Raw genomic sequence first — 25,438 nt, 5'->3', positions numbered from 1 at the left:
TGATGACGTGAGCGCGCCTTCACTCGGTCGATGAGGTTAATTGGGATGCTGCTGACTCGGTCGCCATCCACCGCTTCATTGCAAATGGAACTTGATCCGAGGGAGGTGCAAACACCGAAACCAAACATTGGACCAGGCGTGCTCTCATCGCGCTGCGGTGACGTCACCGCATTTTTGAAGTTCTCAGGCGCAGCTCGTGACTGCCACATGGACCAGGCCTCCCCATCCTCTTCCATTCCTCTCCTTGTCGCCTCCTGCCCAGTAGTGGCCTCTGGAACTCTGTGCTTGCTGATTGCCGTCTCCACTGCGTTGTGATGTTGTTCGTGCCTCCTCGGTTGTTCTCACCACGTGGCCTGCATCGACGTCACATTCAATCGCATGACGTCACAATGACGTTTCTACAGTGGGTAGCACATTACCAAGTAGCGTCGTTGTGTCGCTAACAGAATCGATAACGCCTCCTCCCCATACTTCTCTTTCCACATACACGATACGTATTTTACACGATGCATCGACCGCACGGCCTTCTGCAAGTGCATCTTATCAGCTCCATTGGTTCAATACAATAACAATCTGGGCCGGTTTCGACGTTTGATCTCTCATCAGCAGAGAAAGGCTTGCTTAGACCAATGCTGGTGAACAGCCTGACGTGTATAGGCAGTGCAGGGACGCGCCTGTGCGTGGCTTCCACGTCTTTTAGTTGTCTCACGACCAACGCTGCCGGCTCGCGTGGCACGACTCTGGCGCGACTCGCTGCCTGGGAGGGCCGCTGCGAGGCGCCTCTTGAAGCGACGCAGCCCGAGCTGGTGGGTCCGTGACCGTTTGTCGCAGTGAGTCGATGCCATTGTCCCTGGGGGTGACCTTCAGCCGTGGCTTGGGAGTGTCACCTGCGTGCACATGAGCGCGTCTCGCGGCTGACGGCCACCGCGCTGTGTGGCCCGCGACCCCACCGAGCCGGCCCCGGCTCAGGGCGGGAGAGCCTCTCGCGGACCCGCGTGTCCGTGAAGTCGCGCGCGTAGCGAGTGCGCAGGACGGCAGCGGTGCCCCCACGATGGGCGCGCGTCATCTCGCGTCCAATCGGACACTCATCGCTCAACGTGCCCGCTCACCTCTTTGATGGGGGTGAATAGTGGGGGGCTACATCCGTCATGTACCCCACTCGGCTGGGAACCGTGCCCTCCTCGCCCCTTCAGCCAACCCGCACAGACCGTCGTGGTGAAGTATGGTTAAACAATCCCCTCCCCGCGTAAACAATACGGCGTGGGGGAGTCCTTTAAGTCCGCGATGTCGTTGTTGTTTGTTGTTGTTTGTTGTAGTTTGTTGTTTGTTGTATAATTGTCGGGCGTGGGCACCGACTGAATCTGTGCTCACAGCCGCATTCATCCTAGCGGCACACTGAGCACGTGACCGCATTGGGAAGCGCTGCTGCCCCCCCCCCCCCCCGGCAGTCCACGCAGCGCGCCGCCTCTCGCGTCGAGCTCCCGTCGCGGCAAATCCCCCCCCTCCCTCTCCCCCCGATGAAGGCCCCACGCGCACTGGGCCGCACATCATCACCGTCACACCCTTGTCGTCATCTCCACTGTCGTCATCTCCACGGTCGTTATCTCCACGGTCCGTCGGGTTGGGGAGAACTGCACGCGCTCTGTCCCCCAACCCACGTGGCTGGGGGTGGGGGGGGGGCTGAGTACCCCCCCCCCCCCCATTGCTAAATTCTTATTGTCGAATCAGAACTGTTGGTACAATATTTGAGCACCACCGTTTGCAGCTGTGGCGACGACCGAGTTGCACCCGGCATGATGGCTGCTCTCACACTCACTGAGCTGTTAATGCCGCGGCTATAATTTGATGCACTTCTACAAAAGATGCCACGGTGAGTCCAGCTCGGGTTGCGTGGCTGCATCATCTCTCATCCATTTATCACCCCCCCCCCCCATGCAGCCTGGTCCTCGTGTGCGGGGGAGCTCAGGTGTCGCAGTGCGGGGGGGGGGGGTGTAGGGGGGGGCAGGGGGGTTGCAGGTGTCGGGGGGGGGGGGCTCAGCCGCACTGAGGAAGTTGGGGGGCTGCCCTACTCGCGAATTGTTCCCGGTGGCTGTTGGGTAAATTTCCGATGGGATTTTCGAAATTCGCCCCAGACGTCGTCGTCGCGTTAAAGAGGCGCTCTCTGCGCTCTCTCTCTCTGCGCTCTCTGCGCTCTCTCTCTGATCTCTCGGCGCTCTCTGATCTCTCTGCGCTCTCTGATCTCTCTGCTCTCTCTCTTCGCTCTCTCTCTCTGCTCTCTCTCTGCGCTCTTCGCGGAACCTTCGCAGCTCCCGGGTCGGTGCTGAGCCGAACGCGCGTGCGGTTGCTGTGCGCGCCGTTCCCTTGCGTGATAGCAGCAGCAGCAGCGCGGCCAGGAAGGGTTTCGATGTCAATGTCGAGGTCCGTGAACCAAGACGTGGGGGGCTTCAGGAGAGAGAAAGGTCGTGCATTTTGGGTTGCATGGCCACAGCCACTGTAGCCTGTGACTTTAATGTCACATTTACGAAGCGAATGCAATTCAAGGTCCCGTCGTCAGCACCACCATCAGCATTTGTTTCATCTCGTCGAGAGGGAGAAAACCGCGGTCTCACAAACACCGCCCATGATTTATGTCCCAAGTGTTGCGTGCCCGTCTCTTGGCCGTATATAAGAGGCGTGTTGGGGGGGGCGGTATCCGGACACCCAAAGCGGCCTCGCCCCGTGCACTGCGCCCGGTCCCCTCCACGCTGGGACCCTGGGAGCAGGCGGCCCGCGCGTGGCCCGTGACTGATGCCCTCGGCCCGCCCACTGCAACTTTCCCAGCGTGAGCCGCTGGTTCCGACATTCAGCCGGGAACAAACGCACCTTCTCATCACTTCAACGCGCACGGCCCGGCTCTTCTCCAACAAACGCTATAGAATCACCCCTGTAATTAATTAATTGTCACTCCGGGGTCTGAAAAAAGGGGGTCTTCTTGGGAATGAATGGCTCTCGCCTTCATAATGAATTGATAGAAACGCGTATTTTCAGCAAGACTTGAATGGACTAGGGAGCAAACTTAGCTTTTATAAATATCGGAGAAAACCCGAGGTTCTGGTGCAGCGTATTAGAATTCATGTTTAAGAGGGACAATCATTCCACGCTGAGCTGCTCCATAGATACCCATGCACAACACTACCTGGTATACAGCGTTCACGGTAGAAGTCTAAGCAAGGCCTAAACCACTGTCACGTGACGTGCGTTTTATCTGATCACTTAAAACAACCAACAGAAACATCCCGGATAGCGTCCACGCGGCGATAGGGACTTGAGTCGCTCTACAAAGACCCCAATATTGAGTGCGTCATTGCTCTCGACATAACAAGCGCAGGCAACACCGAGTCGTGCCCAGTGTGGAGACCTCAAGGGAAGTGGACACTGAAACACACCTGCACTGCTCGAAGCCAGAGACAAGTCAGTGAGCGTGTTTCCCTTCCCAGATGTTAGCGGTGGACATTCCAAATTCCGATGGTAGCCACTATACCATCGTTGGCGTCTCACAAAGCGGTACTATTTAATGACTTGGTTAATGATGGGCTGAGTCGACCTCCACGCGGAAATTGAGGTGGCGACCTACCCAGCCGCCGACTCCGCAATGCGCGACTTTAACACGGAGCCCTGTTCGTTTACACATTCGCACGATAGTCATCCTGTATCTGTTTAATGTTCAGGTGAAGTCGTGACAATGCCGTGACGTAGCCGTGACAATGAAGTCGTGACAATGCCGTGACGTAGCAGTGACGTAGCCGTGACGTGGCCGTGACAATGATGCTGTCACGTAGCCGTGACGATGCAGTGACAATGCCGTGACGTAGCCGTGACAGCTGCCTCTGGGCTCAAGCGGCTCCGTGGACACTGCCACGGCTGACGCGGGACGCGGGGCTCGTGTGGCTGCCTGGCAGAGGGGGAGGGGTGAATACAACAACTCCGAGTGAAGTGGAGTTGTTGTTGTTTTAAAACTAATTTCTTTAAATAAAAAAAACGTCGTAATTCATCGTAGAGGTTGCAAGTCGGTAGCCGTGGCTGTGATTGTACGGCCGACGCACTCATCGGCAGGGTGAGTTGGGGCGCCGCACAGGTGAGATCATCAGCCGCGGTAGTGACCGTAACGCGACGATTGCGATGCCCATTCAGCAGAGAACTGTGCATCACCAATCGGTGCGTACGCCTTTAATACCACGCGTGGGATACCACCAGTGCTGCCGATTTCCCTGTTTGGAGTGCGAGAAGTATTTTTTTCGTACAAATGTCCCAGCGGAACGCGACGTGGGGATTGTGGCAAGTGAAGGAGCACAGGAAGGCATCCAGCCGCCAAGAGGTTCACGTCGAAGGCGCCCGCACCCCCGTGGCTGGAGGAGCGGCGCCGGGTCGGGGATCTCGTGAGCGCCGTCCGCGACTCGACTCCCACTGCCCTCGTGCCTGCGGCGAGGGCCGCTCGGGAACGAGCAGCAAGAACGACGGCGGAGTCCCCCGACATCGCTCCGCGTCCTCGTCGTCGTGATCACCGGCCAGGATGAAGGTCTTATTCTTAGGTTTTTTCGGTAAAGTCACGTAGGTAAAACATCAAAATTAATGAAAATAAAATAAAAAGAAAAATCACGACGTTTCGGAGGCAACACAAGTCTCCGTCATCAGGTGGGACCGTCACAGCCAGATTAGCTGCACGGTCCCACCTGATGACGGAGACTTGTGTTGCCTCCGAAACGTCGTGATTTTTGTTTTTGTTTTATTTTCATTAATTTTGATGTTTTACCTACGTGACTTTACCGAAAAAAACCTAAGAATATGATTCCTTGCAGTCACGAAAGCTTCAAATCTAGAATCAAGGATGAAGGTCGCCCCCAAGCCGTGGCCATCTCCTGCGATGCTACGACGCATGGAGACCCCTGCACAATAACTCATTCCATCGCTCCGTCTCCACTGTGGATGGCCTCTCCCTCCTTAGGCTGTCACTCCCACATGCGTCTCGAGCATCAGCTCGTGCGTATGCTCGGGTCTGCGTGTTCATCATTCCGCCTCTCCGTGTAATTCCACCTCTACGCGCTTCTCTACGCAATTCAATGTTCATGTTTCTGATCCATTTATCTTACCATCCAAACACACGAATTAAAACGTTCCTCTTTAGGAACATTGAAATGATGCTTTTAATGATCAGATTCTGTTTTACAAAACCAATGTGTGTGTATGTCTGTCAATTTTTGGTGATTTCGAAACGTTTTTTGGTTTGGCCATGTTTGTTGTAGTACGGAGTTAGACTGATGGCTTTAATCTAAGTTGTGGTTGTTGTTGTTGTTTGACTGGGATTTTTGCACACAGCGTTGGTGTACGGTGCTTTTTTCTGGAATATTTTGCTGTTTTTTTCCTGGATTTTTCAGTTTGCACTAAGTCACTTTAAGATGTTGTCTTGTTCATGTTTTTGTTTTTTGTTTGTTGCGGTTGCACCCGATTCAAGAGCCGAATGGCTCACAGGGCTACACCTAATCAATAAAAACTGAAAAAAAATCATCTCGCTCAGTCAACCCAAGGCGTCTGGGTCTCTCAGCGACCCTTCGACACGTCACGTGGCCGCGCGCCTCCCTCGAGGTGGCTCCGACTGCGCCCCCGTGCCGGGCAAGGTGACCACGAGTCGCCGCTCCGGGATAATTGCGGTGGATGATGTTAAGGCCACCGCTCGCAGCTCAACGCAGCAACTATGCATACATAACATGTCCTCATTGAACTTGTTATCGGAAGAATGCGCCTAGTTAAGTATTTGCGTTAAATTGATAGCTTTAGAAATGTGTGAGAATGCTGCCCTGAGCCGGCAAGGCTTGCTGCTGGGAAGGCACAGATGCGATTAGCATCACAATGGCGACTCGCGTGGCTCAGCTGCCATTCAGGCAGCTCCACCCCCAGCCACACGGCCCCTCTCCCCCTCTCCCCACCCTCTCCCCACCCTCCTCCTCCCAGTAACAATCCCCGCCTCTCGCGCTCCCTCGCGCTCCCTGGGCCCCGACCTCCCATCCCTGCGTCCCCTGGTCGCCCTCCCAGTCTCTGGCACTCCCTCACGGCCTCCCTCTCAATCTCCCCCTCCGCGTGTCCCGCCAGAGCCGCGAGATGCTCCCCAGCGCCCCCAACACCTCCCGTGAGCGCAGCGGCATCGGCAGCGGCAGCAGTAGCGGCAGCAGCAGCAGCAACATCGGCGGCAGAGGCGGCAGCGCCTTGCGGATGACATCCGCGGAAAGTGGCGAGGAGTGGAGTCGAAGATTTTGTCAGATTTATATCGCAAGAAAGGATTATCAAGTGCGAACAATGGGGGCCCCTTTGTTGTGCGTTTGCATGACAAGCAGCCCCGCGCCCCGCTCCTTTCAGCGCCCCTTTCATATGGAGATCGCGCTCCGCCAGGCGGCAGGGGGCACGGGGGGGGGGGGGCACGGGGGGGGCACGGGGGGGACGCGCAGCGCGTGCCGCCGCTTGCAGCTGCCAGCGGCTTCCCCCTCCGCGGCGCAGCACAAACGGAGCCGCCCGAAATAAATAAATAAATAACCCCCCCCGCCCCGCAAGCCACGGCCACCTCATCAGCCTCGATGTAGTGGCACATGCCTTCGGGAGCCCACCACTGACGACGACACCCACCCACACAGGATCAACCGGCCGGATCGGTGAGCTGAGGACAGCCACGAAAGCAACGAGCGGTGGTGGTACAGGTGATGATGGGGACAATGAGCGGGTGGCACAGGTGATGATGAGAACAATGAGCGGTGGTGGCACAGGTGATGATGGGGACAATGAGCGGGTGGCACAGGTGATGATGAGAACAATAAGCGGGGTGGCACAGGTGATGATGGGGACAATGAGCGGTGGTGGCACAGGTGATGATGGGAACAATGAGCGGGTGGCACAGGTGATGATGGGGACAATGAGCGGGTGGCACAGGTGATGATGGGAACAATGAGCGGTGGTGGCACAGGTGATGATGGGGACAATGAGCGGGTGGCACAGGTGATGATGGGGACAATGAGCGGTGGTGGCACAGGTGATGATGGGAACAATGAGCGGGTGGCACAGGTGATGATGGGGACAATGAGCGGGTGGCACAGGTGATGATGGGGACAATGAGCGGGTGGCACAGGTGATGATGGCAACAATGAGCGGTGGTGGCACAGGTGATAATGGGAACAATGAGCGGGTGGCACAGGTGATGATGAGAACAATGAGCGGTGGTGGCACAGGTGATGATGGGAACAATGAGCGGTGGTGGCACAGGTGATGATGGGGACAATGAGCGGTGGTGGCACAGGTGATGATGGGAACAATGAGCGGTGGTGGTACAGGTGATGATGGGGACAATGAGCGGTGGTGGTACAGGTGATGATGGGGACAATGAGCGGTGGTGGCACAGGTGATGATGAGAACACACACAAGTTGATTTCACCTGCACACACACAAGTTGATTCCACCTACACACACACAAGTTGATTCCACCTACACATACACAAGAGTTGATTTCATCTGCACACACACACAAGTTGATTTCACCTGCACACACACACACGAGTTGATTTCACCTGCACACACACACGAGTTGATTTCACCTGCACACACACACAAGTTGATTCTACCTACACACACACACACAAGTTGATTCCACCTACACACACACGAGTTGATTTCACCTGCACACACACACGAGTTGATTTCACCTGCACACACCCACACGAGTTGATTTCACCTGCACACACACACGAGTTGATTTCACCTGCACACACACACAAGTTGATTCCACCTACACACACACACACACAAGTTGATTCCACCTACACACACACGAGTTGATTTCACCTGGACACACACACAAGTTGATTTCACCTGCACACACACACACAAGTTGATTTCACCTGCACACACACACGAGTTGATTTCACCTGCACACACCCACACGAGTTGATTTCACCTGCACACACACACGAGTTGATTTCACCTGCACACACACACACAAGTTGATTTCACCTGCACACACACACAAGTTGATTTCACCTGCACACACACACGAGTTGATTTCACCTGCACACACACACACGAGTTGATTTCATCTGCACACATACACGAGTTGATTTCACCTGCACACACACACACAAGTTGATTTCACCTGCACACACACACGAGTTGATTTCACCTGCACACACCCACACGAGTTGATTTCACCTGCACACACACACGAGTTGATTTCACCTGCACACACACACACAAGTTGATTTCACCTGCACACACACACGAGTTGATTTCACCTGCACACACACACACGAGTTGATTTCACCTGCACACATACACGAGTTGATTTCACCTGCACACACCCACACGAGTTGATTTCACCTGCACACACACACGAGTTGATTTCACCTGCACACACACACGAGTTGATTTCACCTGCACACACACACGAGTTGATTTCACCTGCACACACACACGAGTTGATTTCACCTGCACACACACACACGTTGATTTCACCTGCACACACACACACGTTGATTTCACCTGCACACACACACGAGTTGATTTCACCTGCACACATACACACGAGTTGATTTCACCTGCACACACACACGAGTTGATTTCACCTGCACACACCCACACGAGTTGATTTCACCTGCACACACACACGAGTTGATTTCACCTGCACACACACACGAGTTGATTTCACCTGCACACACACACGAGTTGATTTCACCTGCACACACACACACGTTGATTTCACCTGCACACACACACGAGTTGATTTCATCTGCACACACACGAGTTGATTTCACCTACACACATACACGAGTTGATTTCACCTGCACACACACACAAGTTGATTTCACCTGCACACACACACAAGTTGATTTCACCTGCACACACACACGAGTTGATTTCACCTGCACACACACACACGAGTTGATTTCATCTGCACACATACACGAGTTGATTTCACCTGCACACACCCACACGAGTTGATTTCACCTGCACACACACACGAGTTGATTTCACCTGCACACACACACGAGTTGATTTCACCTACACACACACACGAGTTGATTTCACCTGCACACACACGAGTTGATTTCACCTGCACACACACACACGTTGATTTCACCTGCACACACACACACGTTGATTTCACCTGCACACACACACGAGTTGATTTCACCTGCACACACAAACGAGTTGATTTCACCTGCACACACACACGAGTTGATTTCACCTGCACACACCCACACGAGTTGATTTCACCTGCACACACACACGAGTTGATTTCACCTGCACACACACACGAGTTGATTTCACCTGCACACACACACGAGTTGATTTCACCTGCACACACACACACGTTGATTTCACCTGCACACACACACGAGTTGATTTCATCTGCACACACACGAGTTGATTTCACCTACACACATACACGAGTTGATTTCACCTACACACATGCACGAGTTGATTCCACCTACACACACACAAGTTGATTTCACCTACACACACACACGAGTTGATTTCACCTAGACACACACACAAGTTGATTCCACCTGCACACACACGCAAGTAAACATGATCAATACGAATAAAGTGATCGCCTCTAAGTTCGCGTCAACCTCAGTGGTTGACGCGAACTGGATTGGGCACCGGCCGGCAGGTGGCTTCATGAGAACGTTTCGTTTATTCGCAGCTCTTTGGATAATCCTGAGAATCGCATGACTGGCGAGCTCTCCACGATATGGTGGATAATCCAATGAGCAAGTGATTAGAATCTTGTATCCAATTACCCGATTATCAACCAGGTAATCCATCTCGCACGTAGTTGGATCGGCAATCATGTTTAGTTGTAGCGTGTTTACTCACAACGAATAGCTTCTTCATCATTTGCGATGCAATTTTACTTAAATTCTGCATCTATATAAACTGAATATGATCGAATATTCATCTTCTGTCGAGACACAGAGGGCATATGTTATTGTACAGCGAGTCGATATTAGGAAAGGGAGGGAAGGAAGGTCTTCAGTCTGGACGAAGAGGAGCAGGGACTCCACATCACGAGTGTCGGGTGGGGGGGGGAGCGAGTTGCAGACACTGGGGGCCAGAGGCTCGCTGTTGTAATCACCGGCGAGACGTCGTGAACTCACATCGTAAATGTTGTAAGTTGGCGCTGCAACACACACAACCGGTGTGGTGCCGAAGCAGTTACTAATTTGCACGTTTGGTTCGAGTGACGAAACTTTCTAATATGCCGGGTGGAGGTTTACGACACATTTACAGGGACACGATCTGACACGTAAAAAACAACAACTCTAAGACGCAGCAAGCGCTGACGGCAGCAAGCCAGAGCACGATGGGCGAGACTGTGCCGCTGTAGTTAGTTTTAGATACGAGATAAAGCGACGTCACGTCGCAGTACAGACATTTGTTGACAATCGCTCGGGCAGCGTGTGTGAGTGCTCCTCTGCGTCTGGCCGAGGGGCGAGGTGGCCGCGGCGCGCGCCGCTCCCGCCCGGCAGCGGCCACGTGGGACGAGCACGCGTGGCCGAGCGCCCATTGTCTCACCCCCACTCACCCCCTCCCACGTCGCTCCCCCCCCAACCCCCTCGGCTGCCCACGCTGCCGTGCAGGGGGACGTGGTTCCCTAATCGGCATCATGGAGTGGTTTTGCATAAAGAGGGCGATGCTTGGAAGCCCATCGCACCAGAAGTGGAAGAGGCTCCGCGGGGAAATCTAAAACTCGGAAGGACTCGAATTGTTATTCAGCAGCGCGTGCCACCGGCGTCGATTCTCTTGTGACGAAGCGCAATAATGAGACAGTTGCGTGATCTGTGAAGATGGATAACGCCACGCGATGCGGGGCACCGGTGGCGCAGTGGTGAGAGCACTGCGATAGGAACCCGATGTATACTCCAGGCCACGGCGAACGTCAGTGGCGAGAGAAGTCTGATTTGGTCCTGAGAACCCAGGGAACACTCCTGCACCAACCGGCACCGTGCAGCAAGGGTGGTCACACAGCCCCACACAGCCCCACACACAGCCCCACACACACAGCCCCACACACACAGCCCCACACACACAGCCCCACACACACAGCCCCACACACACAGCCCCACACAGCCCCACACAGCCCCACAACAACGACAACCTCCATTCGCCACTAAGTGGCGGTGACATCACCACAACGCTTGTGCCAGGCCATGTGCACCTTCAGGCCACGTGAAGTGTCGAACGCCCGCTGGCAGGAAGTCAAGGGGCATGCCCAGGTGCCACGGGTCGAATGACTGAGATGACCGAGATGACTGGCTGATGCACCACCTGTGCCCCCTACTGTACCAACGTGCTGTGCTTTACCCACCCGGCGCTCCGCTCGTTGTTGTGAGCGTCGCTCCTCCGCCCTCCGTTGTTGTTGGAGGGCGACTGCCTCGAACTGCCCAGTAGCGTCCTTCACGAGCCTCCTCCACAGAGGCCGATCTTGACATGGCTGGTACCAGTCATCGGCAATTCCACTCAGCTCCACGTCCTCCTGTACCACATCACTCCATCTCTTCTCTAGCCCGTGCCGCGCCCGTTTAGCCCCCTCGATCCGGCCGAACAATAGCTGTTTGGGCATGCGGTGGCTGGGCATGCGGGCTACATGACCCAGCCAACGCAGCCTTGCCTGCCGGAGGAGCTCACCGATGGGACTTTGCCCGGATCTTTCAAGGATTTGTGAGCTCCTCACACAATCCAGCCTGGTTAAACCCAGGATGGATCGTAGGCAGGCCGGCCTAAATGTTTCCAACCGGCGAAGATGCTCCATTAGGGGGTCGACATTTCGCAAGCGTAGAGAAGGGAGGGAACGACTGTGGCCGAGAAGACCTGAAGCTTCGTGCGGAGCGACAGACCTGGTAGCTTCCACACAGCGTTACGCAACCGATGAAAATATATTGCCGCTCGACTAATTCGGAGTGAGACCTCTGCTGTTAAACTGGAGCCGGTCATAAGCACACTGTCCAGGTATGGGAAACTCTCCACTCTCTCCACAACTGCCCCATCACCGATTGGGAGTTGTGGGGGTGGAATGTCCGATGGTACAAAATACCCAGGCAGGTGCTTAGTTTTGGTGGGGCTGATGGTAAGGCCCCACCTCTTAGTGGCACGCTCCAGTCTCAGCAGCAGTGTCTCCAACTCCTCCTCTGAATGAGCAGCTATTACCAAATCATCGGCATACATAACGTGGTTGACCAATAGGGAGCCATCCCTTGATCGAACTCGGGCATCAATCAGCCTCCCATTATATCTGTACCAAATGGAAATTCCCCCGGTACAGCTATTCAAGACTTCACGAACTACGCTGTCAAAATAGATGTTAAATAATGTGGGAGCCAGAAGACATCCCTGTCGCACCCCAAGGTGTACAGGGAATGGCTCTGACTCCCGGCCACGTAGTTTTACCCGGGCCCGCTCACCATCATGAAGGTCCTTAATGATCGTGAGCAGAGGGTCAGGGACTGCGAAAGCACGAAGAACAACCCAGAGCCCAGGCCTACTGATGGTATCATAGGCATTGGCCAGGTCAATAAAGCAGAGATGTAGGTCTTGTTGGAACTTTCCACGTGTGCCTCACTCCGCCTCTGAACCCTGTATCTGGCAACTCCCTTCACGTCAGCTCAGCGTGCCCCTCGCGTTCTTGTGAGAGGCCAGGGACAATGGTGATTGACATCCATGTGTCGTTTCACATTCGGAATAGCGATCATAATTATAATAATGTTGATAATGTACAGCAGTGCTCCATGTCCATCGCGGCTCCGCGTGCCGCTGGCGGTCAAAGTCGCCTCGGGGTGAGGGCTACGTGACGAGAGGAGAAGAGCGCTCGGTGGAGCCCCGCGGACAGAGCGGCGGAGTCCTCGTCACGGGAGCGAGTCCCCGTCAGCGGAGACAGCGACTCGCCGCGTCACGGCCGCGGGTCAAGTGAACAAACTCACGAGGCGGTGGAGCGGCGTGGCGCTACGCTGCGCTACGCTGCGCTGTGAATTCGGCGGCCCGAGTTCGATTCCCGCTCACGGCAAACACCAGCGACGATTAAATTATCTGAACCGGTCACTCAAACTCAAATGAGTACCTGGTGCGCTGTGTAAACATCGCTATTGGGAAGACAAAGGCGGCCGGGCGTAGTATTGGCCACTCACCCCCTCGTGTGCCGTGCTGGCCTTCATAGGTGCTCGCTAACAGCACTTGCCCTGAAAGTCTGTTCAGGCTATAGGGGGATCTTTGTTTTTGTGCTTTACCTAAGTTGTAGCAATCATTGTGCCCGGTTTGGGTCATCATTCCTCTCTGTTTTAGTGGAATTATGGCCTATTTAGAGACACCACAGCCAGTTGCCACATTGACTAAATCCGTCCAGGAGCCGTTGCGCTTCGGATAAAGTGGGAACTTCTCCAGCGGGACGAGGCGAGGGATCGTCACGGCGCGAGGTGGTGGGAGGGCGATGAGTGATGCCTGCCCCCTCCCCGTGCGTTTACCATGACGAGGGGGGGGGGTACAGGGGGACTGATCAATGTCTATCTAGATGCAGACCTCCCCATGCCGTGTCGTTCGTGGGGGTTGTTTGACCATACTTCACTCCACTGGTCACTGCGGGTTGATGAAGCGGAGGGCAGCCAGGACTGGTGCAGGTAGATCACGTGCCCATGATGTGAGCCAGAGTTGGGCATTGAACTCAGGTTGTCCGGTTCACGGGTGGGAGGATTCACAACGGAGTGCGCTTCGCCACTGCCCACCCCCCTTAAATAACTCATCTTGGCGTCTGGTCACGCTTGTGTTGAACCCACAGGTGAAGCAGGCCCAGGGAACTGAGAGCGGCTACATCAGATCGCCAAACAATCGTCGACGTGTGTTGGAGAGACACAACAGGAACGCAAAACGTCAGAGTGTTGTGCGCACCTCGGCCATGTGTTGAGGGCACACACTGGAGTCGAACTTGTGCCAGCAAGTTGTCGGGGTGGTTTTGGAAAACAGAACGTCGGAATAAAACTCAAAGGTGACGAAAGAAGAATGATTTTAATGAGTGCACGTGACCCACTACGACATACGAATCAGAAACACGGACACTGTCCAAGAAGAGATGTTAACTCCCTCGCCTGGTATACAGGAGGTCGTGGGTTCGATATCGACCCTGGCGCCTGCTGCTGCGTGTTTAGAATGTGTGTGTCTCTCTCTCCCCGTGGTCGCGTGGAGGTTTCTTCGGGTCCTCCGGTTTCCCCTCCACATTTATCATCAACATCACGCGCTCAGAGGTCGCGTCTGAAAAAGCTGCTACGTCGCCCAGTCGGCCTCACCTGGTAAAATACATACAACGTCGTTGATAGTCGAATAGATGGAAGAACACGGGAAGAGTGCGCAAAGAATCGTGGGTGAAGAGGCGCACGCTCGACATGACTCCAAGAGGCAGAGGGATCAATAAGTCACGACAAAACACACACGGCAGTGGAAAAGTGTTGCTGAGATCACGTTGTGGGCTGCTTGTCCCTGGAGGCTCTGCGTGCTTTGCGCCTTCACTTGTTTTGAGACACGTGCGCATCAGAGAACAGACGCAAGGTAGAGACACTCCATGTTGACTGTTCAGAGCGGTGAGTGTGGCTCGGGCAGGGGGCACGTCACTCGAAGGGGCGATGGCGGGTGGCCGAGACTAATTACGGAGCGGCAGGCAGAGGGAGCGAACACGCTGTGAGAGGACGATGAAATGAGCTCACGTGAAGGGGCCAGAGAGATTGAGATGGAAACAAGTTGCCGTGAAAGATAGTGAGGTCTTGGGGAGGCCTTCATCCAGTCGTGGATCGATCATGGCAGACGAGGTGATGATGAGTCGAAGTCGATTGAAGCCAGGGCATGGCCCGAATTCAAGCAAATCTGACACGTGCGAGTGTACGCCTGGACCTCCTATTAACATTAAACTCCAATCGACCTGACCACCCACCACATCGCATGCAGGAGGTGATTCCGACTGAACCAGGACGCTAATTAATTAATTATGCATATCTGATCACTCGTGAGACATTCATTCTCCCAAATGCAGCTCATGTAAAAAAAAACCCGCGCTAAGAAGCCCTAATGAGATTAAATCTGCGTTGCGTCGCCGGACAATGTCGGAGCGAGCTCTGCCCGTCGGGGCGAGGGGCCATCGAGGCACGCAGCAGCACGCGCTCCGTGCAGCAGCAGCAGCATCATCAGCAGCAGCATCAGCAGCGTGCGCCCCGTCTCTACTGCTGGGAGCCATGTGGCGAGGCGGCTCACCGCCCGCTACAGGCGGGGGAATGCGGTCGGGCGGTCGGGCGGGCGGGCGGGCGGTCGGGCAGACGCGCTGGCAGATGGCGTGGCAGGGCCGGTGGGGGGGGGGGAGCAGGGCTTTATCTAAGGGTATGTATGGCTGGGGATAATGGGCTGGCGTGTGCCGTCTGTGCCGGCTGGTAAGATTACATCTCTGCTGGGGGCAATGCGGCCATGGGTCAGTGGCTGTGCGGTCCGACGTGCGCCCCAGCCCGCAGTCTCCAGCTGCCCCTGGCCCGCTGCTCGCCTCAACAATTGCCGCCGCAATCAATTATGCATACAATCAAATAATCCATTAACCAACTAGCATATAGCTGCTAACGTCTGTTTAGGATCAAGCCCATCTTTGCCAAAACGAACTCGTGGGGTTATTGGGATGATGTTGATGTTGTTGTTGTTTCACAACGGCCAGGGAAGTTGGCCGGAAGGCCGCGGACAGCGCGCCGGGCTACTGCGCCGTGCGGGGACTCGTGGCGCTAATCCCAAAGCCGAATGGCAACCCAGGAATTCACCGCACAACTGTACCCTGATGCACATTCCATCCCATAATGATGGCAGCCTCGGGCCGGTTTCCCTCGCTGCACCGGCACCGGCGCGATGCGTAGCCGCACGTGCTACGGCACGGTCACTCGCCGCCGTGGGGGGAGATTCCGGTGGGCGCATTCACAGAGATGCCTTCGTGTCGAAGTGCATCGAGAATGGCCGGCGACCGTCCTCGCCGCCCGCAAGCCACAAAGCATTCTCTCGCCAAGGTGAGCGGAGTGGCAAATGGAAGCTCCTCCAGTGAGGAGGACGAGGAGGGGAACGACGAATCGGATTCACTTTAGAGCTGCACCAGAGACGCGCTCAATGGCTGAGCCGCGTGGTGCCGGGAGGACACTGGTGGAGAGGGAGAGAGGTCCCGTGGGGGAGGAGGACGCATCTGCTGCACAGACCTGGCAGAAGGGGCACTTGTTGCACGAGATGCGATTCGGATTAAGCGGAGCACAGCCCCCGTCTCATCGGCGTTACGGGCGGGACGCGGCCGCGTGATTTACGAAACCATCACGAAGGGGCTCAGTGACTTCACGTCGCTTAACCAGGCCATTACCACGCACACAGCGGCATGGCGTTTATAATACAGTCACGACAACAAAACACACACACGGCAGTGGGACAGTGTTGCTGAGCTCGCATTGCGGGCTGCTTGTCCCTGGAGGCTCCGCGTGCTTTGCGCCTTCACTTGTTTGAGAAACGTGTGCGAGCGATGCCCTTTGTTGTGTTTTAAAAGCGTGGTGCGCAAGGGTGGCACGCGCGTGGCACGCTCATCCTCACGGGAGCGTGGCGACGGGAGTGAGACAGGCAACGCACTGCACGCCAACTCCAGCCCCAAATATGACATAGCGAGAGATGCCCGAGCTCCCATCCTGATGAAGCTCACAGCAGTTTGAGCGAAACGTCGATGTCCGTTGACGTTGACTTTAGCCGTGAGAAGTTTCGAGCCACCGCCAGAAGGTGATCAATAAGTTGGCGCGTGTGTAGATGTCAACAATATATTTGTAAACGTGCCAATCTTGTCGGGTGGTGGAGGGTTCCGACAAAACAATTCTGAGACTTTAATGAGGGAACGAAATGTTCATGTGACACCGAGGGTAATAGGAGCTGTGACACGGGGCTCGGGTTTGTGTGCAACTGGAGGAGAATCACCGTCAGTGTGGTGCGGGGGAGAGCCGCTGTTGAGCCGGGCTGTGTTTGCCACCCACTCGGCTCGATGGAGCTGTTGAGCACGTGTTTTCTAGCACCATGGACAGCGTAGAGATGGGGAAACACCCAGAGCTCCCAATGGGTCACTGCGACCGAGAGGCGTGGAGTGTGCGGCTGATGCAACTTTGTCAGCGAGGAACTCGGCTGGCATCTTTCAACATTTGTCACCGAGGCCGGACACTGAGACCCTCATGTGTGGGTCGATTGAAGTGAATATCCATCGTCAGCCATGATCTCTCCACTGCCAGGTGAAGGCCTCCCCCAGCCATGGCCATCCTTCGCGACCTGGCTCCTGCGCACGAGCTACAGGTGATTGTCGTTACAGGTGGATGTGGCGTCCATGTTCAACACCGTCCCGGTGCTGTGATGCGCACACAGAATGGAGTCCGGCGAAGAGCTCGAGCCACTCGCAAACCTCATCCACCCTGGACCTCTTTGTGCCTGGCGTGCCTGGAGACTCAGCAGGAGACAGCAGCCATTGTCTTGGGGGAGTGATTTTCAACTCCGGCCCTCTCAACCCCCGAGCGTACAGCGTTCCGTGATTACCACCCATCAGATGCTTGCAGTGTGTGCATGCACGTGGTGGTGAGGACTGGAGTTGAGCAACAGTATGGAGGGGAGCCACTCACTCTCACGCTGACAGCGCGACGAGTGCAGCGCCATGCAGGCGATCACTTTGGGACGCCGCGTCCGTCTCTCATTGTGTTGTCCTCGTGGCGCTGCGGTGGTGTATGTGTGATTGTGTGTGTGTGCGGTGGTGTGTGTGTGTGCGGTTGTGTGTGTGTGCGGTTGTGTGTGTGTGCGGTTGTGTGTGTGTGCGGTTGTGTGTGTGTGTGATTGTGTGTGTGTGCGGTTGTGTGTGTGTGCGGTTGTGTGTGTGTGCGGTGGTGTGTGTGATTGTGTGTGTGTGCGGTTGTGTGTGTGTGCGGTTGTGTGTGTGTGCGGTGGTGTGTGTGCGATGGCGTGTGTAGTGGGGAGCGGCAGTGTAGCGATTAGAGTGCTGCACTTCGAACCCGGCGACCCGAGTTCAATTCTCGATCACGGCCAACACCAGTGACGATTATCTGAACCGGTCCTGGGCCTCCTCTAGGTTGACTCGGCCTCAAGTTAGTACTTGGTGCGATGTGTAAACATCGCCACTGGGGAGACAAAGGCGGACGCGCGTGGTGCTGACCACCCACCCCCTCGTGTGCCGTTCCAGCCTTCATAGGTGCTCGCTAACAGCACTTAACAGTCTGGTAAGGCTATACGGGGGATATTTGTCTTGGTTTTTTTCTTCCAGTGCCAGTTTTATTCTTCCCCGGAGCAAGATTAGTTACACTTGTGAGTGCATTTCCACCGACATCTGAAGTTACAGAGAAACTTCAGACAACACAGTCTCACGTTTCGCAGGCGTGTACGAAGCATGTACAACACAAATATAATGTTGAAGCCGGTTGCGGGGTAAAGTTCCTTTGTCTGACTGTGGGGTGGCTTATTGTTGAAGTTGCTGCTTGTTTTCGAGCCGTTCCTGCAGCAGTGGAAGCTTCCTTTACCATCTGCCCCAGCACAGGACTAATTGCTGGGCCGCTATTTCCACTGGAGGGGGACCAGCTGACCAGGCCTGGCCCGGCACATAAAGGGGCTTTGTCACAGGGTCATGATCACAACAATACCGAGCCCGGGCAGCGAGTCTTCAGACCCGAGATTAGCATAACGCGTGCAGCCTCACACAAAGGCTTCCATACACCCGCAAAACAAGGGCTGCCCAACTGCCCTCACCGCGGTACGGACACGCTCACGCACACACACGAGCGCACACACGCACATGGGTGGACATAAACATGCCCTCAGACAGGCCGCATGTGCTACCCTTCAAACAATGCAAAGGCCTATAACGTAAACAACCAATGCCGGTACTGGGCGGCCCAGTGGGTGGTTCCACCGCGACAGCTCGGGGCAATGATGCAGAGTTGTTGGGCTGGCGACGGCGTGTGTGGAAATAATGAGAGCCCACGTGGTTCGTTGAGAATTGAAATAATGAAAATCCACGTGGTTTGTAGAAAATTGAAATGACAAAAGTCCACGTGGTTTGTAGAGCATTGAAATAAGGAAAATCCAAGTGATCTGCAGAAAATGTAAACAATGGAAGTCCACGTAGTTTGTCGAGAATTGAAATAATGAACGCGCACGTGGTTTGTAGTACATTTACATAAATAAGGCCACGTGGTTTGTAGAGAAATGAAATAAGGAAAGTCCACGTGGTTTGTTGAGAATTGCCCAATCGCTTAAAGCCTTAAAGCATCTTAACTCCAGCTGCGCCACAGATTAAATTGCGCACCGTCGTGAAATGTTTAACAAGTTCACTGTGCAACGGTCAAGGGACATCGTTTGATTTCCACGGATGGATTTAAAACGAAACGCCTTTTAAAATGCGGCTATTCCAGCATGCACTCAGCTATGCTGGCGTCTTCTCGTGATTTCCACCTTTGGTCAGTGCTTTTTGTTCAGACTGTAACTAATTTTAACTTCGTGGTTTAGGAGTTGTGTGATTTTAAAATAGAAGATTGCTACTGAAACGTACGAGCTGGGAACTGTGTCGCACGGGGAGACACAACGCGTGCGGGCGACTCTCGCCGGTACCTCGGCACCGCGATGATTAGAAACAACAACTTCACTAGGGCACACTCGACACGCGCAGCGTTTACTGAAAACACAACTTCGTGTTATTCAAACGCCACGTTCCTCTTTGTCGACGCAAGGTTTTTTTGTTGTTGTTTTACAAATGAGAAAAAAATAGAAAACATAAACAGATTTGGCGGCAGTGATTTGTGATAAGGAGCAATTGTCCCCGCACCGGACTCCGGAGCGACCCAGACGAGAGGGAGCCCCCCTCACCCCCCTCCCACCCACCCCGACCCGGCAGTCGCGTGGCCACAGACACCCACAGACACCCGGCCCTGCGAACACACACTCGCGTCGCCCCCTGCTCCTGCTGCTGCTGCTGCACCACCCCGCCTCTCCTCCAGCCTCCAGGCCAAATAACAGATTAGTGAATGGCAACAGACAGTCCCCAATCCCCCATCAAAATAACACCCACCCACCGCCCCGCCCGCCGTCCCACCTCTTGCTGCAGGCCGCGGGACCACAATGGGTGAACCACGAGGCGTGCGCTCGGCATCAGCCCATGCCTCCACTCCAACCCCGCCCGCCCCTCCCCCTTCTCGAGCAGCACAAACACAAACACACTTCCCCTCCTGGCCCAGGGACACGCCGTGAAAAGCTGAATGGCGAGCGTGTGGACAGCACACACCACACAAACAGAGCCCCCACCCCCCTACACCACACAAACACAACCCCCACCCTGCCCCGCCCCGCGCCTATTGAGGAGCTCACAAAGCCGTGAATGGCAGGCGTGTGGAAGGCATCATCCCTGTCCCCACGTCGCACATCATCATCACCACCACAATCACCACCACCATCACCACCACCATCAGCCACCACCACCATCGACACCATCGCCCCTCCCATTGCAGGCAGCAGAGTCCGGTCCATGGCACCTCCCTCGCGGCTCCTCCAGCCTCGCTCCGTCTCGTCCCCACAGCGTCACGGGGTCAGCCCAGGCCTTGTTTGGTTCCTGCTGCATGCGGTGGCACCAGCAGAGTGGCACCGATGCTGCTTCCCGCGACTCGGATCCTCGCTCGACCTCCTTCCCTCCCTCGCACCAGCGTCCACCCTCAGTTCACTGCAACCACGAAGCACAACACGTGGCAGTGGACGCCATGAAAGTGTGCCTCCTCTGCCACGATCGTTCGCACCTCCTGCAGTCACGTCTCAGCAATGACGAGTAGTGCAACAGTAGTCAAGGATCAAACCCCCGGAGTAAATACCCGCGATACCACGATTGGTGATTTCTAGAGCTATCACAGTCTAGATGCAAGAATTGCTGTCACATCCGCGCCTCGCCATTCCCTGAATATTCCAGAAATCGCCAGAGACGTTCTTATTGCCGATAGAGAAATGCGTTTTTTCAGTGCAGGCAGCAACTTCGAAAACCAATTCCTTTAAAACTGTTTTTTTTGTTTACGTACGGTGTGAAAGAAGTTCAACATACATACTTTGGTAAAGTCCAATACCAGGTTTTGCCATAGACTCTTGTATCTGACAATGCCCAGCCATTGTTGCTTAAGCCATTGCTTCACTTCCATGTGAGAGATTTCATGAACGAGTTCTGCTACCAGCAGCGCCAGAACTGGAGTCGTGAGTTGCGTGATCCAACACCGACCACGCGAGCCCTGCGGGTCATGCGGAGAGTCTCAAGACTCCGGTTCGCCCTTGCGAGTTGGGAGGCCGCGTCAGTCAGTGTTAGTGCCGAGCGCCACGTCTATCATCGAACAAGGCGCATTGGGTTTGCTTGGTTGTGCTATGTAACTCTCACACAGGGCTTCGGGGTTTTCCGTATGAACATATCTTCCAGCAGCACCTGGAGTGAAACGTCGGACATCACGCCGAACGGCCAACAAGCGGTACCATAACAACACAATCTCACAATTAGAATCTGTATTTACACTGGAGGAATCCGATGAGCTATAAAGCTCTTGTTTCACAGATATCTAAAAAGGTGATGCCAGAACGTAATAACAAATAATAAAAAATTATATAATCGAAAAAGTAAACAAACCAATTACAAAAATAAAACTAAAGAATATTTTTTTTTATCTTAGCAGGTAAAGCGATTAACTTCTTTTTCAGAAGCCACCTGGCCACAAACGATAGCTCAACAAAGTGGCTTATCATGTGGAAATGTATAGCAGCAAACTTATCTAAATAATCTAAAACAATGAGTGAGGCTTCTGAACGCGGACTGATCCCTCCCGTCATTATTGCTGCTGCTGCCGCTGCTGTTGTTGGTGGGGATGGTGATGGTGGTGGCGGTGGTGGTGGTGACGGCTCGTTCTGCTCGTGAGTTATGGCCGAGGAGCATCTGCTGGGGCAGCAGCAGAGCGCGGGGAGTGGCGGAGCGCCGTGTGCAAGCACGCGGGGCCTGCATCTGCTCCACCTCCACCACCTCCTCCTCCTCCCCATGCCTCTATACACGCCGCTCGCACGCGCGGCGCGTGAGCCGGGGCGGGGGGGGGGCTGCTCCCCTGGGGGAGGCGGTGGGGCAGTGGGGGGAGGCTGGGGGGGGGGACATGTGCAGGCATTGTTCCCGGAGCCCCGCTGACCTGGGAGGAGCGACCGGCGCTCACTCGGCAGCTGCCGTGCAGCACCGCGCGTGCGTAATGTGCACGCGGCCTGCACCCAGCAGCAGATGCCCCGTAGCGCGCACAGCGCTCAGGAGTTGTTCCCTAAGTAGGGGTTGTGCGGGAGAGCTGAAACTCTCTCGCAAGTAAAATGTGCCACCTTCAAAACAACAACAAAACTCCGGCGTATAATTGCATCACTGTTGGCCATAGATGGACCAGTAGTAAACCACGTTTTAAGCAAGCTAAGCTGTTAAATAAACAAATAAAGATTCCTTTAAACCTATTCGGAGATTTATTTTCGCATTGTGTTGAAATACAACAGCACTGTGAGACAAAGAGGGAGTAGCACTGCGATAGATCTATGGCTGTGTCACGGCGCTGCCAGGAGCTGTACATGGGTGGTGCCATGCTCCTTGTCACGGGCTTGAAACGATTAATATCGCTTCATCTCGAGACACTAACATTGTCTATTGCCTGGCGGACACATTGTAGATGCATTACTGTACTTTAAATAACCTTACATTAGTCTACATTGATGAAATGAAAACACATGTTGAAAACATAGTTACAGAATATGTTGATACATTTAAACAACAGTTAAATGAAATGTAAATGAAAAACTATGGTAGGGCATCACAAACGACCATCAACAAGTGGGTGGCCAATGTCATCATTATGACAGCAGTAATCTTAATATGGATGTCGTGATGTTAACTTAAAATATGTAAATAGGAAAGTCGAGGTGGCCGGGTCGTTAAGGGCTGGGCTGGCACCGCTGAAATTCTGTCTTCGAACCCCGGGAGCTTCCCCCCAGTGACCTCGGCGACTCCTCGTGTGTCGGGAGATCGCGGGCTCGGCCCGGCCACCAATACTGTCGCTGCACAGGAATCCATGATACCAACACGCGTGTGCGCGTGTGTCTTGTCACTGCATTTGGCTCCTCTGAGATTTGTAAAAGATGACATTTACAATGCACCGACATTACTCTGCAGCAGGGCGCGTGGGAGAGTGCTGCCACCTACTGCGTGGCATTGCGGCCACTTGAAGGGATTTCAAAGAGTAGTTCTGTAATGTCCCATTCCGAGGGCCGTTCTCTAACACGAGGATGTCTCTAACTCGGGCGTGTTCTTTCATTTTCATGGAAATTATGACATCCTACTGGCTCCTTCCTCTTCAATGAATGGTGATTTGGGATCTTGGTTATTCTCAGCTCTACCAACTGCTCAAAGCAGCAAAATTAATCCTGAAAGCGACTGACCGGCGGGGCTCACAAACGAGAGGAGTCCCCTTGGGTGGGAGCTGTCACCCCGATTAACAGATCAACCTCCCGGAGCACAGCACGAGGAAGTGAACCCCCGTGCACACGTGGAGTGGCCCAGGCACGGCAGGTTCACCTCGCCCTACCCAAGGTGATCCACACAGGAGACGGGGTCACTTACACCTCCTGCTTGTGAGTGACATCAACAACCAGGGCGAGTCAGCTGCCGTGCTCGGTCGGCGTGGCCTCTATCGTACAGGCCACGCGATGGCAACTGTGCCCATCACCCCGAGGCCCTCTCCAAATCTCTCATTCTGAATACCACCGCCAGGCTCCTCACCTGCACCCACGAGTGAGAGGACATCACTCCAAGCCTCAGATCTCTCCACTGCATCCCCCCAACTCCACGTCGGATCAAATCAGCGTATCTCCTCGCCACTTGTAGGATGCTACATTGCTCCAGCCTCCAGTCTCGCCCTACTCCCCGCCTCGAACGCCGCACTCTCGTAACCGAGGCGAGACACCGGTAGATCTCCACTCAGTGGCGAGTCGATCCCCCTTCTCATGCGCTGCTCCTCTGCTTGTTCTTGCGGTCTGGAACTCTCTCTGCATGCTGCGTGGTGACGAGCAAAGGGCAGTGGGGCCACATTTGTTGTTGTACTGCACTTCTGTGCTCCTGCTGTACTTCATACCGTACGTCTATGCTCCCCGCACCGGGGTCACAAACCCCCCATGACCCAACCGGCCTGGCGGAGACCCCCATTCAGCAGTGGACAGAGAATGTGCGCGTTCGTGCGTTTCTCGAGACGCGCTTTAGCCTACCGTGAGCACAAAGCGCGCACGGCTCGGGCAGTGAAGGCTCCGGGCGAAGGGCATCCACTGTGTGTTGTCTCACAGCGACTTGCGAGTTGGTATATTTGCAAGCAGCGCGTCATTAGCATTCGTCCCACACGGGGCAGCGCGCAGCAGCCTGGCAGTGGCGCACTCCGCGTGAGAGGCTTTTGTTGACGACGATGCGAGCGCGCTGTCGAATGTTCCAGGGGGGGGGGGGCTGTGTCGCGTGCTTATTGACTCTTGCCTCGGTCACGTTAGCAACTGTTCGGTGCAGCTGCATTCAGAGCGCGGCTCTGGTCGGTACGGGCCCGACCTGCATTTCAAATCCCGCAATTCTAGTAATCACGAATACCGTCACGAACCGCGTCGTCATCCTAACGGGATGTCACCGCTCATTTATGGTGCGTGCATTCATCACAAACGTTAGCATCGACAGTAACGAGACGAGGATGTGTTTCGCCCGCAAGTCGTATTCACGCCCACCAGCCTGAGTGGCCACTGGACGAATGTCTTGCAGTAGGTATTTTCTTAAACAGGCACACGCTGTGCTCGTTTTGACTTTTGAGTCTCATCAGCAGAGCGTGACCCGTCAAGAATATATTCCTGGGCCGCCTCTTGTTATTGGCCATCCATCACCACTGGTATTGTTATAGGGCCCTCGGTGACCGCTACGGGGTCCATACATAGATGTACACGCTTTCATTCCGCAGTGGATTGATCATGGCTGATGGTGATAACGATAAGATATAAAACATGCTATTCCGATTATGACATTTCAAATATTGTAATGAGAAGATACAATACTATTCAAAGTAAATCGTATGACTCCAAAATAACTACGCGCCTTAATTTGCGTTCATGAGTTTGTAATGGGGCATTGTATAATTGCTCTACATTAACATCAGCTGAAAGGAAGTGCGGCTCCCAGCAGACATCACGCATGCTCCACACAGCAGCATCAACAGCAGCCTTCCCAGAATGGAGCCACACGCTGTAGCCGCAGGGATGGCTACAACAACACTGGGAGGAGGATGCGTGCCTACAT

General features: G+C 54.6%; 1 protein-coding gene across 1 annotated transcript in view; it reads left to right on the top strand.

The window, feature by feature from the left end:
* Nucleotides 1–4,282: 4,282 nt before the first annotated feature.
* The window catches only part of LOC144729823 (1-phosphatidylinositol 4,5-bisphosphate phosphodiesterase eta-2-like), a 36,108-nt gene continuing 14,952 nt past the window's right edge, over nucleotides 4,283–25,438 (top strand). The window contains exons 1-4 of the mRNA XM_078610338.1: nucleotides 4,283–4,415; nucleotides 5,620–5,651; nucleotides 6,124–6,190; nucleotides 23,620–23,710. Of these exons, the coding sequence (XP_078466464.1) occupies nucleotides 4,283–4,415; nucleotides 5,620–5,651; nucleotides 6,124–6,190; nucleotides 23,620–23,710 (323 nt within the window). The remainder of the gene's footprint in view (nucleotides 4,416–5,619; nucleotides 5,652–6,123; nucleotides 6,191–23,619; nucleotides 23,711–25,438) is intronic.

This window comes from Lampetra planeri, chromosome 33, assembly GCF_965212315.1.
Source record: "Lampetra planeri chromosome 33, kcLamPlan1.2.h2, whole genome shotgun sequence".
In the NCBI taxonomy this organism is placed as follows: Eukaryota; Metazoa; Chordata; class Hyperoartia; order Petromyzontiformes; family Petromyzontidae; genus Lampetra; species Lampetra planeri.
Note: the sequence above shows the minus strand (reverse complement) of the source record. Positions and strands in the feature narration are given on the sequence as shown.